General features: G+C 39.9%; 1 protein-coding gene across 2 annotated transcripts in view; it reads right to left on the bottom strand.

Annotated features, from left to right (window-relative positions):
- Positions 1-19749, bottom strand: part of EDAR (ectodysplasin A receptor) — a 64790-nt gene that overhangs the window by 2461 nt on the left and 42580 nt on the right. The window contains exons 5-11 of one of the 2 annotated variants that reach the window (XM_085320816.1): positions 16465-16550; positions 6466-6552; positions 5190-5318; positions 5027-5101; positions 4647-4719; positions 3703-3862; positions 825-885 (exon numbers count right to left, since the gene is read on the bottom strand). In XM_085320816.1, coding sequence (XP_085176942.1) covers positions 825-885; positions 3703-3862; positions 4647-4719; positions 5027-5101; positions 5190-5318; positions 6466-6552; positions 16465-16550 — 671 coding nt within the window. The remainder of the gene's footprint in view (positions 1-824; positions 886-3702; positions 3863-4646; positions 4720-5026; positions 5102-5189; positions 5319-6465; positions 6553-16464; positions 16551-19749) is intronic. The other variant, XM_085320817.1, reaches the window with a different exon arrangement.

The raw sequence follows: 19749 nt of genomic DNA, 5'->3' as shown, positions 1-19749 counted from the left end.
TTTTTTTTTTAAATATGGTCAGGTAACAGAGGAGAGAATCAGCAACAGCGTCTTTTCAGAAACAATCTTCTGGCTTCTGTAGTTTTTCTGCTTCATACCCACCAGCAGGAGTTTGGTGGGAAGCTAGACCTCCCTGAACCACAGAAAACTCACGTACACATTCATGCACACGTGCACATACCCACACAAAGTATGTGTGTGKGGGGAAGTAAATGTAGTTGGGTCTCCTATTCTGCAGAGAAATGAATTCATGTCTCTTCTGCCAAAACAATCCAGGTTTTCAAGTGCTAAACAGGGTTAACACTTGAACCACGTGCTTACTTGGAAACTAAGCTTTTGGTCATGAGAGTTGGACAGTGTTTAGAACAGCTGAGTAGGTCACGACGTGTGTCTGCAATACAATTCTGACCCTTCTGAAATCGCACTTGCATGTTTGGAACAAATTCATATTTGTTATCCAAGTAACTCTAAATAAATAAATGAAACAAGTTTCCATTAGATGAGGAATGGGAAAGTGTTTCTCTACAACTTGGCGTGCATGCCCAAACACAACCCAGCACTGCCCTTCCCACTTTCCATAGGAGGGAAACACATGCATCCAGCTGGAGAAAAGCTGTGGCGTGCTCCAGCCCGGACAGTTCTGGCACCAAGGCCCCACGATGCTTCCTAAGGGCAGGGTGTATACAAAACTGCTTATAGAGTATTTTCTTCTAGATTTGGACTTTGTTTATAGTTCACCTTTCCATAGGCAGACCTTTCTATAGCAAACAGCTGTGATGTAATTTTGTGCTGTGTTAGCATAGATGCAAGTTTTACACACTCACCTTCTGCAACGTCGCATACGTTAGCATACACATCAAGTATCTTCTTCCTTCGACTTTGCATCTGAAAAAAAGAGTTTTATTTCAGTATTTTTTTCAGTCATATGTGTAAATAATTACCAGCCAGTACAAAAACCTCAGGGAGACCCTCATTTCAAGGCTCTGACTACAAGGATTTAATCATATAAAAGGTCCTCAAGGGCCCCCTTTTGAAGATTCGTAGAGGAATACGCAGAAATGGAAAAGGACTGTAGAGGAGGGGAGCTTCCTATCTGCCATTTGACATAGAACTGCTTAGGGAATAACTAATTTTATATATATACGTATATATTTTATATATATATATATAAATAAACATATATATATATATAAAAACATATATAAAAATATAAAAATATATAAAATATATAAATATATAAATATAAATATAAAATTTTCCATGATATATTGCCTGGTTGAATGTGAAACACTTTTCACAGATAGATTAAAAAAAAAAATCAGTGAAGCTTTAGAGAGGGAAAATTCAAGGTCCAGGGCACTCCAGTCATTTTTGACAAGGAACTGAACACCTGACATTCTCTAAACTAAAAATGGACATTCTGATGTAATTTCATTTAGTAAAAATGTTCTCAAGGCTTGACCTTGGATTCACTGTGGAGTGAAAACGAATGTCAAAATGTCAGGTGTTCTCAGACTGGAACTGTCATCGCTCTGCCAGCTCTCACTAGGACTGAGCTATTTGAAAACTTGTCTTCTTGATGGGACTCTATCATTATTTTCACAAATTCATCACTTTTTCACTGAAAACTAGGCTGGGAAAAGCTCTGTTTGGACTATTTTGTCCGTGAAAMGATTCTTCTTGTTTTCTATGGGCTCTAGGGTCCAATGCACATCAATTACTTGGACTAATAGCCATGCAGCTGGAGCCCACTAACCGGCTGCTCTACCTGAAACCATAAGAAGCTCAGCAAGYGCGTTGCAGCTCAGGGAATGGTGATGCAGACATTAGTTGTTGTTCACATATTCTTGGTAAAATTTACATGTKTTTGGTCATGTAGGTAGCTATTGTACAATTGAATTTGCTGTTTCARAGCCCTGTAAGCATAAAACTTTCTTTTAATGGGATTTATTAAAATTCCTCCTAAGCAAATTGTTAGATGCCCATTTTCATTCTCCCCTCACTTTTAGGGCTAAATAATTCCAAGYTCATGAAGAATTATGCAAGATGCTCTTTTTACCAAAGCCTGAAGATGTGGAATTTGTAAAGTTTATGCTGGAAGCAAAAAGGTACATTGGAGTCTAATTTGAGATCCTCTGTGTGGTAGCTCATTGCATAGTGGWTTTAATTAGAAAGGAACAGCCTGGGATAAGAATAGGCCTTTAACTTTAACCTTGCCCAACAGCTACTTAATACACTTCCCTGTGCTAGAAACATTAGCTCATCTGCAGCCTCAGATGAATTGCTGCTTTTCTAACGTCTGACAACTGGCTGAATGGTGAAATCTCAGATACCTGGGAGAGCATCTTGATGCCTTCTGCACCTTTATTGAAAATTTCTTTAACCCCAACAGGCTTCAGGCCATCAGGAGTACATTACAACAGAAGGTCTGGAAGAAATTCACGTGCTTATATAAATTACTTAGAGAAAGTATCTATCATATACGGTCTTTGGAAGCCACTTCCTATGAAACGTTCCAACTTTATGCATACGCAACTTGCGTTTTCCAATTTCAAGTGCATAGAAAAGTATGATAAAGATGGATTCTGTTAGAGAGACCTCAGAAGACTGAATTTTAAAATGTGAACACTGGAGTAGTAAGTTATTTTCAGATAGTTGAACCCATCTACAACTTAAAAAAACCCATTTCTCTCGGGTTTTAAATTTTTTGCGTCTGGTCTCAGCTGAGAAATGAGCTATTTTACAAAGTTTGAGCTAAACCATCCCAACAATTTAAGACACGCTAATATGAAAAGATGTGTTTTCAAACCTTTTTATTCTTWAAAAAAACAAAATGGTTGATATTAAGTGATTATTATGATATTATGTGATTTTTGTGCTAGTTATTGCTACCTTTTTTACTACTGAAGTTCTAAAAGCTTAAAAAACATCTGAGCAGATGCTTGCTTTTTAAGGATGGTTTCATATTTACATAGATTAAAAAGCTGACTGGATGAGGGAGTGCCCTAAATATGCCTTGAAATACTCTTAGTGTGATAAAACGCCCGGGGCAGTGCACAGCTGGCAGGAAGGAATGAAGGCCTTCCGCAGCAAAACAGTGGCTTGACGCTGTTCTTTGGAACACAGGAGTGGCCTCCAAATCTGTGTTTTTGAAAATTACTCACAAAAACTAAGTACAAAACCACATATTATTGAAAATTCTATGGCATAGAAACACCGGTGCCACACTTGAGAGCATTAGTTGCTCTAAAATATCTAAGAAACTCAAATGCTACGCCATGATATGAATCCAGCTATGTTGTTAAATTATTTTTCTATCTTCGATTTTCCTTGGCAAATGTGAGTATTGCAATACTGGGATTTTGCTGTTCATTTTTTTTTTCTTTAAACTACAAAATACAATACTCGAAAGAACAAAGTTATTACTCTTGCAAGAAATTTACTTTTCAACCCTGAGCAGTGTATATATATACATATATACATGTATATATATACATATATATACACAAACATGTATAAACCCAGGGACCACCTTTGGAAATTCTGGAGGAATACTATATGCCACTATGGTACTATGAGTTTCTCTATTAAATTTGTGCCTGAATAAATTGTCTTGTAATTTAGTTCAATCTGCATTTTGGGGTGATGGTTTGTGTCTTTTAATAAACTCCCCTCCGTTTTCAGATCTCAGAAGAGCCTTACCCCAGTTGCTTTGCTGTTTGTAGAAGATTTATCTCTGGCCAAATGCACTAAAGACAACAAGCACCTCTCTGGAGTCCCCTGCTTGTCGACTGCAGCTTCTTCGTCACTATCCATACTACGACTTAAAAGTCGTTCATTCTCAGAAGATGCATCATTTTCACTGTAAAATGAAGGATAAGGTTATCTTAGTGAAGCCTTTCTTGGTGTAACTCCAATGATCTCCTTTTTGCTATCCTAGAGGAAYGGAATAAGAAAGGTTTTCAGTTTTTTTAAACACGCCCCAGTGGTACTACGAACAAGGAATTTCCTTAAAGCCTGGTGCAGAAGGTGTGTTCACTCCTAGCTGAGAGTGAGGAAGGYGACCTTATGTACCTTTTCAAGTGCACGTATGCAAGAGCTATTCTCCGAGCCCTAAAACAGACCTTTCTGATAGGGAGACAGAGCCCCAGGGCTGGTGGTCACAGAGGGAGACGGCGTCTCCTTGGGAACATCTGTCTCCCTCTCTTAGAAACAAGAGAGGGGGAAAACGCGACTARAAGTCATCTAGTCTTTTCCCTGCTGAAGCAAAATTACTATCATCATATTCACCCACTTCCCCGCCCCAGCTGTACTACGCTGGATGCGGGGGGCTCCCTGGTCTGTGACAGCCCAGGGGCCTGTCTGGGCTGGGACCTGGAGCACGTAGTGCACCAAGCAAGGCTGGCAAGTAAGGTGGCGATGCTCGCCTCAGCTTGCCGAGAAAAGTCGACTCCTACAGCTCTCCCATTGACAGGTTATATCACGGTATGCCAGAATTTACAGCCCTGAAAATTTTGGGGCTAATTAGCTCTTTGTGTATTCCTGCGTTCGGACTGAAAAATATATCTGCAATGAATGTTTGGAAGCGATGACTACGTTCCTTTCCTGCTTCAGTCAAACTAGAAATATGTTTATTTTTTACGTACCTTTTAGCAGTTTTAGCTGGAGTTGCTGTAAGCTTTTCAAACTCTTCTTTCTCAGAGAATATCACAACATTATCTGCAGATCAAGAATTAGAGAAATTTAAATTGGCAGTGAATTTCCAAATGAGTGTTTTGTCTTAGGAGCTGCTTCAGCTGGCAGTCTTATTGCAAGCATAAATCTCTCTGCTCTCTTTTTAATTACAATCAGAGGATTAAGTGGTATTGTGGAAGTGCAAAAACTATCATACACCATTCTTTAGTAAACTGACACAGAACTTTTACTTATACAATTAAAAGGGGAAACTTTAAAGTATGATGGATTAAGAACATCTAAGTCCAATGTAATCTTGGATAGAAASAGCAAACTCTAAAGCAATTTATACCTTGCACTTCTTTCTTCTCTTCTTGTGTGTTGGCCTGAGCTTCAACATTTTTTACGGAGTGGCTCTTGCAACAGGCTAGAATACAAAAATATAACTTAATAATTATTCTCAGAAGCTATWTAAAAATAGCATTTGCAGCTAAAATGTCATGCCAAACAATTACCTTGAGCAGAAGGTTTTGTTTTCACAATGTAAAACATGATGATGAGGACAATAGCAATAGCCATTATGAATATGGTAGACATTGCAATTATAAGAGCTGTAGCCAGATGTCCTTGCCCTGAAAGATCTGCTGGAAACACAAAGAAGTATTTTGTAAAGAACCCACTCTTAAAAATCAGAGAATGGTTAACAGTTTGCAGCCTGCTCTAAACTTAAAATTTGCWTCTTCGTTTATTGGATCCGAGTCTTGCCTGTCTTGTTAAGCATTGCAAACCTTAGTATTACATCTCAAAGGCAAATTAATTGACAGGGTTTTTCAAAATTACAACATTTATGCTGTAACAACTAGTTGACAGTAGTCATGAGAAATGCTTGATCACATGTTCCACTAGCAATTTATATTATCTGCTAACAATGTAGGAAGCTATATGTGAGCAGGAGCAGCAGCATTGTTAACACTGAACTCTGGGAAACAGCACTGAAAGGAAAAAACTAACAAAGAGGTTGAGAGCTGAAGTTACTCTTGGTTACCACGGCTGCTTAAAAGCTTTGTAGCAAGAAGGAGAACACAATGCACATGAAAAAAGGATGCTTTTCTAACAGAAACTTAAAACACAGCAKGTCTGGGAGGTGAATTTAAAATACAGGATGTAAGAAAGAATTTAAAGCAGAWTTTAGATGTAATAAACTAGAATTCAGAAGCCACAAGAGGACACAGAAAATGACAAATATGCTAAAAAGCATGAAAACTTGAATTTTTCTGAAAACATGATTCTGAAGATCATGCTTACATACAAAACCAGGAAGATCAGCAGTGCCAGTCCCTCATTCGTGGCATCTTTTCTACTATGCTGTCTCATATTCACATATTTTCAGCAACTAATAACCATAATGGATAACTGTTTATATTAGCTCAACAGGACACTGGCTATATTTGTGCATTGAATTAGTTTCACCACTCTAAGCCAGGTTTTGCTGAGGTATAATGCCATTTCTCTGTTGCCACAAATAATGGGCTAAATTCATCGCTGGAGCTGCTGACTGCAGTCAAAGTCCATTTTAAGTCCATCTTACTATCACAGCAGTGACAGCTGATTAATCAAGAAACACAAATTCATTCTGAATTATTTTTAATWGCAGCTCCAGCGATCTGGAAGTTGTGACAATGAATTACACAATAGTTATTTTCAGTTCAGTTGCTCTATTTTGGTGCTAGTCTCAAAAGCAACAGGAGCTAAATTAAATCTGTGTAGGTAGTCTTACCTTTGTGGTCTTACCTTTGTGAGCGTGCTGGTAAGGTGAGAAGGTGCTTGTGCCAGAGGTACTTGGGAAAATGGCTGAAATGCCAGAGGTAGCCCCTGCACCTGCAAGATYAACAGAAATGCCATAAACTTGCACAGTTACTTTGCCCAGTCAGTCAAAGCAACATCTTGGCAATATCAAGCAAACAGCCTTTGCTTAGTTTGATCGYGTTTCCTGTTCATTAGTGAAGACTCCCTGATTTCACCATGGCTTTGGAAAATTCACTAATCCCCGTATGCATTTCTGGCATTTAAAAAATTGTCTTCACCATTTTTTTTTGYATGGCATTATCAGGGAGGAGGAGAACTCAGGGTTCATGAGTTGTTAGTAATTTGTAAGAAAGCCAAGCACCTTCAGACCCGTGCAGGGCCAGCTGCTGTACATGGCTTCCCATAYGACAAATCTGTCCTGGGCAGTCAAAGGTTTTCCAGGATCGGGTTGATGATGCATTTATAACCCTGCTCCATTACTTGCAACTGCAGACTCCAAGTTGCAGCTGGTAGATTTGTCACATTAATGCTTCTCACAGGTATCCTTTGCTAGCAGGATCTCTGAGAAACTCTGATGGTTTGCAAGCCCTCATGACCCCACAGGAAAGCCTAGGAAAAGTGGCAAACAATACTGTTTAATGCCCTTATGTTCCATGGAGCTGTATTATGATGAAAGGAAATATTAGAATTTCCTGCAATCTAGCTGGATAATATGTTTGTTATGATTCCGCTTGTTACTTCAAATCAGTGTTCTAGGGGAAGGAAAAAAAAGAAGAATCTACAAAAATAATGAGCTTAATAAKAAGAACTTAAAGGAGCACTCTACAGAGGCAGAGGATTAAGTGAGACTGTCCAGCGAGTCTTTTCCATTTCTAAATTCTGCAGTTAATTTAAAAAGTTAGTATTTTTATTAATCTTTCAGATGATGTCATACATCAAGTTTTCAAAGCAGTGAACCAAGTCACAAATCAACATCTTTTGAGAATATTGGACAATACTGAAAATTACTAGGAATTAGGCTGTTAATAGGAACGCTTTTAAACAGTATGCTGTTGGAACAGAATTCCAAAGAAGGAATAAAAATATTAAGCTTGGAAGAAAACACTTTCTTCATTCCTCAAACAACCTTTAACAAAACCGGCAAACAGGTTATGCAAACAGATAGTATCAACAGACACTGAAAAAYGTCTTCTGGCAGCGGGGTAAGGAATCACTGCTGCTTTCTATTATCTTACACTGAAGTCCAGGGATAATATTGAATTCGGTAGACCTAAAGCCAAAACACTGTCCCAGTCATCTGGTAAGGCGCATACAACACATGGCTTAAAAAACAAGCTTGGCAGTTGGAGTGGCTGAGAACTAACCAGGCCATTCTTTTGACCTAGTAAATGTTACAAGAAATTAAACCCACCAGGTAAACCTGAGAGGAAATTAAGTGGTCAGGAACGGTCTGAGAAATGTTTCACGGTTAAGAACAAAGAAATAGACATGCTCTTCAAATTAAGATAAATTTTTTTTATAAAAAGAAAAAAAATATTACCTAACATAAAATGTGGCTCTATGTAGTGAAAGAGAAATGTATACTCCTAAAATGGCCACAAAGTATCAGTTGCAGATGGCTTCAAAAGAAATGTGTTTTAACAATGGCAAAACTCCTTTCAAACCTCATTTGTTGGAAGGAAATGGGTTCATTTATTATTATTGCTTTTTTTCAAACTGAAGAAGTGTTTTCATAAAGTTTTAAATAACTAATTTGCTAACTCAGATGCTTTTAGTGTTATGTAAATGACGCATTAATCTTGCCTCCGGTTCCTTCTCAGTAACAGGCTCAGTTCTAAGAATTAGTTATAAGCTCCAGAAACGACTATGTACCAGTAGAGCATCTAAATAGCATAAATGAAGATGTTGTCTGCATGGAACGGAGAGTAAAGATGGGCAATTTGTTAAATTTTCAGCAATTCCTCACAAAACTGAAATGAATCACCCTTGGTTTTGACCTATGAACTTCTCATCACGGTTGGACAACGGAGGAAATTTAGGCACTAGCCAGCGCTGAAGCCTGGTCCTTCCTTTCATGCCCACCGCTCCCGGGCTTCCGCCTGTTCTTGCCGTCCCCTTGGCAAATCCGATTTCCGACGACTGCGATTCTCTGCCGTTCTTGCAAGCTGCGACAAGCCGACAATAGCTCTTCTTRCACCGCCTCTCAGCCAACGCACGCAAGCTCCTCGGCTTTGTCTGCCCGGAGTTTATCTGACAAGCTTGAGCTCGTCCCTCCTCAGCMAGTTCATCCCACTCTCTTTTTTTCCCCTCATTTGAAATACATAGTAACTGAGACATTTTTGCTTTGCCTAATCAATCTTTCAGCCATTGCGTACGATTAACATGACGTTTTTCATTTGTCAGTGAAAGGGAGAACAGTCAAGGCGGGCGGTCACGCAGTGAGTACCTAACACAGGGATGGTACCGGGGAAGGTCACCCCTGCTTCTTCCAGGGTCCCTGCCATGCCAGTGACACTGAAACTACACTCACCATAATAGTACGTACGTAACGGATGCTGCACACCATTACTTGGTTTTACTCCACATGAGGATGCGGTGTGTTGCCTGTGCCCATGCGTGCACACACACACTGGGTCTTCTCCAATGCACCTTCAGCATCAGCTCCTACATGCAGATTTGTCTTTCAGTTATGTGGGACTGGGACTACCCAGTTTGCTCAGGAGTGTTGTGGCAAAATCTAGGCTGGTGCTAGAACATGACAGCCTTTTCTATATGTCTACGTGGGAGTTACTCATTATGCATGTTTTAAGCATATTATCAAATTTAATAATTTGGCATAAGCATTATGAGCCAAGATTTTTCTTTAGATGTGGCTTAGAAGGAAGTGCCAATTCTAGCACCTGCAATAAAAAGGGAATCAAAAATGTCAGCTTTTGCAGAATTTTTRTTCATGTCATTTTTGCAAGAGCAAAAAGAAACAAAACTCATAGCTGTTGCTTTCCCGGTCCAGCAACACACCATGACTACAAGGTCAGTCATTCCTGTGCACATCCAGTTTGCATCCAGATTACATTAGTTTCAATACAGACGACACTTAACATACTCTACATAAAGACTTACTCTTTACTCTACAGCTCAAGCACAGTCATCTCAGGGTGCTGCAGCCTCTTTAATAAGTCTATTCTAGGCACAAAAAAGGCTGATGGCTATAATGTAGTTGTGCAAAASAGTGGTTTATATTCCTAGACACCTCTAAGTAATACTGTAGGAATGTGATAAAGACATTAGAAAAGGTTATCACTGAAAGTATCTCGACTTTTACATTGTAAATCCTTTTATTCAAAAAAATTGTAATTTAGTCYGAACTTTCTCAGAGTTTAAATATAGTTTCATAAAAAAACGCTTCTTTTATTGTTTAAAAGAACAATTGAACTTGTATTCACATTTGAGGGTTTGGAGGTTTTTAACTCAGAAGAAGACTTTTATTGAAGTTACCGTGCAGCCAGCCTTTTGTCCCTATAGTGAAAAAACGCAAGACAAATTTTTGTATTAAAGAACTTTGTATGTAACACGGCTATTAGAGTGGTTTGTGTATTGCAGGATAGATTTACACTAAGAAGCGATGAACAAAACTACCAGATTTGTGAGAGGAGGAGGGCACAGGAAGGGAGGTTTTACCAACACGCTCTCTTGTAAGTGTTTGTGACTGAATAAAATCTGGCGCAGTAAGAGACCATATGTGTTTCTGACACACATTGCTGTAGGTGTCAGCTTACTGGTCCRTGCACAGGACGGCTGCTCATAGATAGCAACATTTTTTTTTTTTTAAGGGTTTATTTAATACTTATTGACATATTATAAAACTACACAAAATGTGTATACAACAGACTATCAGAGTGATCCTGAAAACAGGACGCATTTAAAAAAATGTCTCTGGGCGTATATGTGTCCGTTTCTTGCCGCTGGGCGCAGCTCGCCTTGCCCCAACGCATCCCCCTTCTCAGAGGCAGGGTCCGGTTAGGGCTGGCAATCCATGCTCACTTCTGCCAGCCGCGCTGGGAGCCCGGCCCCGAGACCGCTTTCAGGCGGTGAAGTAAGATAAAACACACACACACACACAAATTAACTAGCAKCCTGATATAGGAGGTGAGAAATAAATTAGATGATTGAGTGGAAATCCAATAAAAGTAGAAAGTTTATGGCTGACAAAGTAATTGAAAACTAGATTATAATTAAATCTAGTCCCAAATAAAGAGCTAGATGCTGAGAAAACACARGTCAGAAGTCTCAGATTAATGTAAATCTGTGTTCAGTTTCTGTAAGGTAAATCTGTATTCACATAAAAGATTTGGTCTCAAACTTAACGAAACAACACTTCACACAGAAACATTATACGCCTGGAAAGTAACGAAAGTGGAAGCAGCTGTCAAAATCCAGCCACTTTCTAAGGTGCCTACATATGAATTTAGCAATCAAACATTAACCAAGCCCAGAAGTGTAGTAAATCCCTAAGGAACAAGAGAACATCCCAGACAGTGGAGGATTGGTTTTTGTTTTAGTGGCTTATTTTCCTGCTGTGCCCTGGGTCCAGCTGCCCTCCTGAAGGACACCTGGGCCCAGGGCTGTCCCAGGCATCTCCAGGAGCTTAAGGCAGCAAGCCTCACTCCTGCTCCTCAGCTCCTTCTCCTTGAAGGTTTCTTGCGGAGGTTTCTTCCTAACATTAGGTTCCTTTCCTAATACAGACAGACCCTAAGGGAATGAGAATTAGGTCACGGCACCAGTGAACAATAAAGTGCTGCCTTCAATGTTTCTCCCGTTCCACATGTGAAGAGGAATGGGGTGTTCGGAGATCAAACAACTCAAAAGGAGGAAAAGAAAAGAAAAGAAAAGAAAAGTTTGTTAGCTCCAGCTAACAAGCCTATTCATTTGTAAGCANTAGCTCCAGCTAACAAGCCTATTCATTTGTAAGCATAATTTGAAACAGAAGGAAAAAAAAATTCCTGACGTTGATCATATTACAAAAGGACAAAGCTGGCAAGGAAAGGAAATTAGTGATATTATAAAGAATGGAGAGTTAAATATAAAGAAAACTATGAAAGAATTATTTTTCATTAATTTATGGGGTTCTTCTGTGCTAGGCTTGTTGGTGTTAAACATTTCAGCTAAGGAGTCTGAGCTCTGAGTCTTCAGTACAGGGATTTAGAAGTGCCCCCCTGAACTAACTTGTCACACGCAGCCTTCAGCCCGTTAGTCAATCGCTCTGTCTCATCTATTTAGTCGTTTTTGAAGTTCTAACGATACAACAATAAAAATGATCTTTTATGTTTCCAGATGCTGTTTGCTCTCTGCTAACTGGAAAATAACTCGACTACATTTGTTTTTCTTTTATTTTTCCTCTTCATTTTTATTTCTGCTAAGCCATCATTGTACGTGTTAGGCTTAAAAACCTACCCCGGTTGATTATTGCAACTATTTCACTGACATGACCAGGAAAAAAAAAAGTAGAACTTACTATATTTTGTGCCCATGCACATACATGAAGATTGAAAAGAAAAYGTTCAACGAATTGCTGAAGTTTTCTAGATCAATTTGAATGGAAAAGGATTGGCATATTAGATGCAGGCACGTAATTATAACTTCAAAGTATAARGTTCTTCAAGTTCTTGTAGCAGGATTTGATTTTGTTTTTGCCATCATTATTGAACTGGAATGGCAAATATCAAAGTTTGAATGGAAGAGCAGAGTTTATGTATATTTACTGATAGACAACTGCAGCTGCAAAAAAATAAAATCTCTTCCAGTAGCAACTGTACCTCTCTGCCAGAGAAACTCTTATGTAGGTTAAAATCTTCTATCTTTTGCACATGCTTTTACATTGGATAAATAAAAAACGCCACATTTTCAGAGGCCTCAAGTGACGCTGGTTCCAGGACAGGTTGACAGAAAACCCAGCACCATTAACTGTGGCAAGCCACATCTTAAAGTGGTTTGGTGCTCACTACCTGCAATATATTATCCTCTGGTTTGCATAGGAAACCTGCATCCAGTGAATGCCCCCCTTGCTGTAGTGCTGCTATTTTTATCACAGAGGTATCATGTCCCAGTTTAGTGCCAGCAAGGTTCATTGATGTCTCCTGATCTGCTGCATGTGCAGCTGAAGGTCTCGCATCTTTGATGTTTTGGCCTCGTGCTTGCCTGTGCTTAGYGGCACAGTCCCGGGAGACGTGGGAGAACTGTGTGCTGAGAGCCTGCAAGCCTAACACAGGCATGTCACAGTACACAGAAAACACAAAAAATTGCCATCTGTATGGTGATGCTGACCTCTATCAGGAGCAAACTATTGTCTAAAAGTGAGAAAAAGCTTTCCTTCTGCGTAGCGCACATCCTAACACTCAAATACGCACAACCCCTTTGCCCCGTAGGCGCATTTCCTACTAGTTACCACTGAATCCTAGGATAACTCTCAGTCTACAGGTCATTATTGCCTTTATCCTTTAGTCCAGAGAGAGATTTCCAACACTGTAATCTGGTGATACACTCAATTCAATTAAATCTCTGACCTCTGTGAAAAGTCTCCCTCTCCTCTCTCTTTTTTCCACATTACTTGTGCYATTTATGTCTCAAGCTCCTTGAAAAGAAAAAAAATAAAGGTGACACAGGCTCATCAGGGAATTTCTTTCTCGCTCTTTACACTAGTATTTCCAGATGCTGCGATATGAGGTGTTCGACTTGTTTTCTTAGCCATTTCAAGGTTTCTTGGCTGCGTAGGAGATGAAAGTTGCACAGCAGGCTCTTGGACTTGAAAGTGATTTGTTTACCCTTTGATCAAAACCAAATATTTTTCTGCCAGATAAAATGTATGGTCAGGAAAACTCTTTTGAGCRAGTTTCTCTGCAGCAGCACACGCGTCCTGCTTCGCTTGTTGTGGCACTGTGCACCAAGGGGGCCAGGCAGCTCCCCAGGTAGATATTTCTGCTGCCAAGGGGAATGCTGCGCTCCAGTCCTGTCTCAGACCTAACAAAGGCCTAAGGTGAGATTTATCTGCCCTTATTTTTGTGTCTAGAAGTAAAGCATTTAAACCAAAGCTTGTCATCCTCAGCTTCCTATTTTGGAGTAACTTCCTGTCCTTGTTTCCCTACAACTGTTTGAATCACCCATTTTCAGTGCTACACCCTCTCAAAATTACCACAAAAGGGAATACGCAGGAGCATTAGGTGAAAATGCAGTTCTAGAAGAGTGTCACCTTGGCGAAACGTAAGTTCCTGAGCTCTGTTCAATGTTATTTCAAAGTCTCAGGAAAAGGAAATGAAGATGACTGGGACCATTTGAAGCTTTCTAATGCCCTCTGGACCCTCCATCATGACAGCCAGAGCAGTGAGCAAGCAGCACCAATAAACAGAATTTGTTCCAAGTATGGAACCATTCATAACCAAGAGCTCATATTATCCTTCCTACGACAGAGACTGCATGCTCACATTAACATCAGGATGTGTTCAGAGCACAATAATTAGTTTAGGCATTTGCAAATCTCAAAAAATTATGCAATTGTGTTTCACTGACATGATATTCCTTTGCTCTGCCTGGTATAATTTGATGTTAGTGAAATCTGTGATGAAGAAATTTTAGTTTTGTTTGCTTACTAATATCAGAATTCATGCTGCTTGCCATGGGGACAGTGAGCCTTTCAGACATTCCTGTTGCAAGGCTGATTTTCCATTCGGAATCCAAATTATTATTTATGAGGTAAGAAGCCATCATTCTAAACAGTATCAAGAGTTTTAACCATAATAAATCATATTGAGCTCAGTGATTTGAGGGACCACCACAAAGTGAATTTGGATTTTTAGAAGCTTTGCCACCTCTTGAGCACTTGTGGTTGAATGGTTGGTTTCATGGACTTGGTTAATATGATAWTATTTACTCTCGCTAGGACTATCGGTCTCTTGAGCATTAGTACCCAATTGCTTCAGAGGTTTATGCACTTGCCTAAACTCCTCCCAAAGATATTATATAGTTCACTTATTTATTCTTGTGTTTTTCAAGTTAAAAATACGTGTGGTTAGTCAGTTGCACAATCTGTACTTTCCTCAAAGTATTAAGCAYGTTTATATTGTATCTGCCAAACATCCTACAAAGATTTGTTTTTTTGAATTGAGCAATAGCCACAAGATATTCTGGTACTTCCTTGTCCGACCATAAGCTACAACATGTCTGGTGTTACTAAAACCTAGCTCAGCATGGGTTTGAGACCATCAGAGCTGAGGAAGTAATTCATTACRGATGTCATTTTTCATTTTGGAAGTGAGGCTTATTTATGGGCAGAAAGCATGAGTGTGGCTATATTGACTGGTGGCCTCTAGAGGAACTGGTGAGATAAATAGTCTGCACCTTGAAGCAAGGATCTCAAGGTGTGTTGAAAGGGTAATTTGCTTGTTTGCGAGGCATCACTGATCAGCTGTTAACAAAGTCAGGTTCCAAAATCCAACTGGCTTCATCAGAGGTCCTGCTGTTCTGGCTATTGTATTGGCACTGGGAATGGCTGTGTWACCTCCACAGGGTGGCCCACCTGCACACACATGCAGATGTGTTTTTCTCCTCTCTTCTTCCCACATACCCTCATCAGGAGGATACCTAGACTAGGGTCTAGGTACCTACACTCCTAACCTTGTCTTTTGCTCACCTCCCCGCATCTTGGATTGGGGTCTTCCCTAGCATCATGGCCTCACCTCTGAACACATACCATGTCTCACCAACATTATGCTCACCCAGCTCTTGCCCCCTTCCTGCTTTCTTGGTAGGAGGTTTACAACTGATCAGCTACTTCGCAGCCACACAGTTCAGGGAAATGCCTCCACGGGGGCTGCTACCGCTCACCAGGAGCTCTGTGCTGTGGCATTTATCCTGTGGCTAGTCTGAGCTCTTGCATTTTAGCAAAGGTAGGAGCTGTTAATGACCTATCCTCCTTCGGGTTGCAGGGCACCAATGATACACAGTTCAGCAGCATCTAAACTAGGTAAATACTATTTGTGTGCATAAATAAATGCTCAAGGAACTTTGTGTCAACCACTGTTTTAAAATCAAGCAGGCCAAAYGTTGCAGTTCTACATGCTAAGGAATTTTAAAACAACAGACAGCATGGAGTGGATGTTGCTTGTACATGTATCGGCTTTCTCTAGCTCRGGCACTGCTCACTTTTGTCTATTTTCTTAGCTTTTTCTCCTGATATGTTCTGGATTCTCTGAGGGAGTGTCCAAACCAATTCATTTGTTCATTCAGAGGGAACTTCCTTTCTTCCCAAAGAAGAAATCAGTCTTCTAGGGGTTACCTCTGCATTAGAGTGCTCCGAAGAGGCTATTCTCCCTGTCCATGGCATGAAGACGAATCAGTCTTTGCACTCATGCAGCGTGCAAATGAACAAGTACTGCTAAAGTGTCTCATACACACATACATTTTTTTTCTCAATCAGCAAACTACAGCTTCTTTTGTAAATGAAGTCTGCAGAATTAGCTCTATTATCAGTGCTGGCTATCATACTCCAGTGTCAACCCTTGTATCACTTTGAAACCAAAGGATATAAAAGGTGGGATGCAGAGATGCACCGTTACTAAAATCTAGAAAGTTTCCAGAAAGTGTTTTCTTCACAGCTGAACCAAAATTGAATTAAAAAATACACAGGTTTGTGTATCTATTATGTATCTATTTGTTTAAATAACCATAATAAATCCTTTTCAGGGTGCTTTAACAGACAAAAACTGCAGCACAACTGAGCAATAGCAGGCCCTAAAATCAAAGATTGTGATCTCCCCCAACACGTTCAGTATTTGCTTCCTCTRTTGGCAAGTCTAGTTGGAAGCAGAAATTGCTTTACTGGAGACTGGCTTAGTGTTTGAACATAATAATCATCACTGAAAGACTTCATATTGCGCTTCCAGATGATTCCAAGTCAAAACCAGATGAAATGCACAGAAATCGCAGAACACTTACATTCCTTGGTGTTAGGAGGTGCCAACAAGCATGAGTAGCAAACCATGCCGTAGATGTTTCGAGGTCTGTTTTCCAGCATGTAGTAACTAAATGAAGGGCAAGATGAGGCAAAACAGTGTAAAACAATATGTTACAAGTGAGCATGGTTCAGCAGCAATCAATTATACAGAGATAAAATCACTTAAAAAAAACTTTTATAAGCAATTTGATGCAACGATTATGATTTCTTTTTAACTGCCTGAATAGAGACAGTGTTTCTCTTCTTTCTTTCTCCCTAAAAGGCAATTAATCAACCATCAAGCCTACATGACAAGAAGTACTATCACTGCCTAAAACAACATTATTCTCCTTGCTGAGTTCAAGCTACAGTTTACAGCATGCCCTGAAAAAAAGACTTTTCAAATAAGCAGAGCACTATTTTTTGAAGTAGTAATCATCCAGGCAAGATTACCAGTTGGATATCATTGGCTGATTTTTTTCACAAGCACCATAAGGATAATCTTCTAAATGAAGGAGAGAAAAGCCAAATCTGAGCCACTTTTGGCTATCAAATAGAGGAAAAAAAACCTTTACAGGAAAAGACAGATTATTCTTTACAACTTTGTAAAGTTCCTTGCTGTATAGTTCATAAGTTAGCCCTTGATATTGGACTTCCAGTACAAAGAAAAATTTTTCATGTTTTGAACTTCTGGGCTGCTAATAACGTTAGTGCTGAAATAAGGTAATCGAGTATGCAAGAATCTGATCCACAGGCAATATCTAATGAGTAAATTACATCAAAATCACAGACAGTTGATGTTACAGATATGCTTTTACAAATCACCTATTAAATTTAAATGAAAAATAATAAATTTGTAATCTAGTAGAGCAGGCAGTCATTTTATGCAGCTGAGTACCCAACATGATAAATACAAGATACAGCGATAAATCTGTTTTCTGCTCTTACATATCTATTTATGTATGGACAACACTTTTCAATATTTTTTTTTTGAAAATGTACATATTAGAAAATTACTGCTGAAACTGTCTATTAAAATCAGTTGCTCATTCATTACTCAGTCTACAAATAAGGGATCCAGGTACAGGAAATGGAGTGTACTGAGATGCAGCRAGAGCCTGAGAAAGTGCATAGACTGAATGTGGTTCTTTCTTTTTTCTTATTAGTTTTAAAAGCTTCACCCTCACTCTTCTCTTTGAATGGCTCCTGTGCCCCGTGTGCTGATCTGCACATCTCTCAACAGCAAAACTTCATTTTTTTCTTTCTTGGGGGCGGGGGGACTGCATAATGTTAAATTGCGGAGCARTTAATAAATAAGTAGGAAATGACTGCCAAACCACAAAAAAAAGAGTGGCAGGCCAAAGATACACATAGCTCTATACAGAAAAATACAGGGCAGTTAAGATCCAGAGTGACTTAAAGAAGATAAACAGCCCTTCTGACTGTTAACAAAATCAAGCTGGTGGAATATTTCTTGGTTTTCACCATAGTGCAGAATGGTGGAGAATGGGCAAAGAAAACTGAAGAAGATGCTCATGGGCAAGCAACTGTTCACCAACGTGTGTAGGAAGTTTGGAAATTGCAAACATTAATGATTTGCCCCTGCACAATACTACCAACAGATTTATATTTCTGGCTACTTTGCAATGCACTAAATATTAAAGATAACGTTGGAAATAATTGATCATATTATAYCACTAACTGTGGAGAAGAAGAGGCCCAAGACTGAAAGAATGATCATCAATTTTCATGGTGCTTCTCTTCCACTGTGAGACTCATTATTTGTCTTTCCTGAGCTCCCACTGGTCTCAGATTTTGAAGTGTTACAGGAAAAATCCAAGACTGAAGAATGGACTTGAGGGTTTTCATGCTTAACATCATAGTGGTTTACCTAGGACTTATCCTGGTGGTATCAAGTCACAGTCAGGAACTTACTGGTTCCAGAAGCGGARTAGAGAGCCCCAGGTCCAGGTCTGCTCCCCTGCAGGGACCAGGGTGCCAGGGAGTGGGGCCCAACTCTCAGCAGGGAACATCAACAGAGAGGAGGGAAGTGCTGAGTTCATGGGTCGAGGCATCTGCTGCCATACTCAGAACTGCCTGGAGGGGCTGTATTTCACTTGAAACTCACTTGCTAAACCTTTTCATTCAAAACTTGGAGGAAAGAGCTTGCTCTCGCTTTCAAAACACCTCAGAGAAGAGAATTAGAACTGGATTCACTGTAACCATGGGCAAACACAAAAGAAGGGAAAGTATCAGTAGCAGAGGCATGTCTGCTTCAAAAGTAGATTTGCATTCCCCGTTGTGAGTTGCTYCGAGCTAAAGGCAATAAGATGCTGAGGCAGTATTAGGGAGATGCGTTACCTAAGCTTGCCTTGTTCTTGCTCTTAGTGAGTGTCCACTTATTGRCACTGCTGAAGACTGGGTTAGAGGRACCCTTGCTCTGAACTGCTGTGGCCATTCTTAGTTGGTTATGATCTAAGGCATGCTCTAATTAGGTAATCCTAAYTGGATTAACCTGTTGAGTGAAACAGCCTGAGTTGCACTTAATTCCTGCATTCCTGACCTATCTTATTTAGCATGACTGAAGAGCTTCCGGGCAGGAGCAGAACTTTGGGGGTGGCATGGGGAGGGCACTAGGACAAACCCTGCCATGTGCCTCCATAGTTCATTGGCAGCCGAACTTTGTTTTACAGGATCACAGCTAAGGCTTTAAATTCTGCCCTGATCTCATTTTGACAACATTCTTGTGAGCCTGACAAATAATGTTATTCCTATTTCAAGTGGAAGGGAACCTAGACACAGAGAAGCAATGGATGACATATGCTCTCATCCCAGAGGTCGCTTTCTTCTCTAAGAATGGTCATCAGTAATATTGCAGAAACAGAAGGAAAATTACATAATTATCCAATGCCTTATTTAAGGCAAACGATAGAGAGAGATACCCGCATCATTAGGTAAAGAGCTGGTAATTCAGGGGTATTTTGTCTAAAAGCTTTCAGTCATAATGAGCCATCTACTCAGCTTTTCTAAGGATGCTTTACTGAGCTGGTGAGTCTACAGAAATAGTAATGGGAGGAGATGTCCCTAAGTATGGACTGCAGCATTTGAGATGTTACTTCAGRAATGTCTCCAGTGTGTTACTGAAGCGCAGTCCTCTGAAAACAAAGACCTTGATTTTTGCGTCATGTTAACTCGAATTACCTTTGGGTATTACTGCCTAGGCAAGGGAGCACTCTGTGGGCTGCCACTTGCCCAGGTGTCTGGCCATCCCTATGTAGAAGGTAGCA

The sequence above is a fragment of the Rhea americana genome, unplaced genomic scaffold, assembly GCF_003343005.1.
Source record: "Rhea americana isolate MKP2758 unplaced genomic scaffold, rheAme1 scaffold_66, whole genome shotgun sequence".
Classification (NCBI taxonomy): Eukaryota; Metazoa; Chordata; class Aves; order Rheiformes; family Rheidae; genus Rhea; species Rhea americana.
Note: the sequence above shows the minus strand (reverse complement) of the source record. Positions and strands in the feature narration are given on the sequence as shown.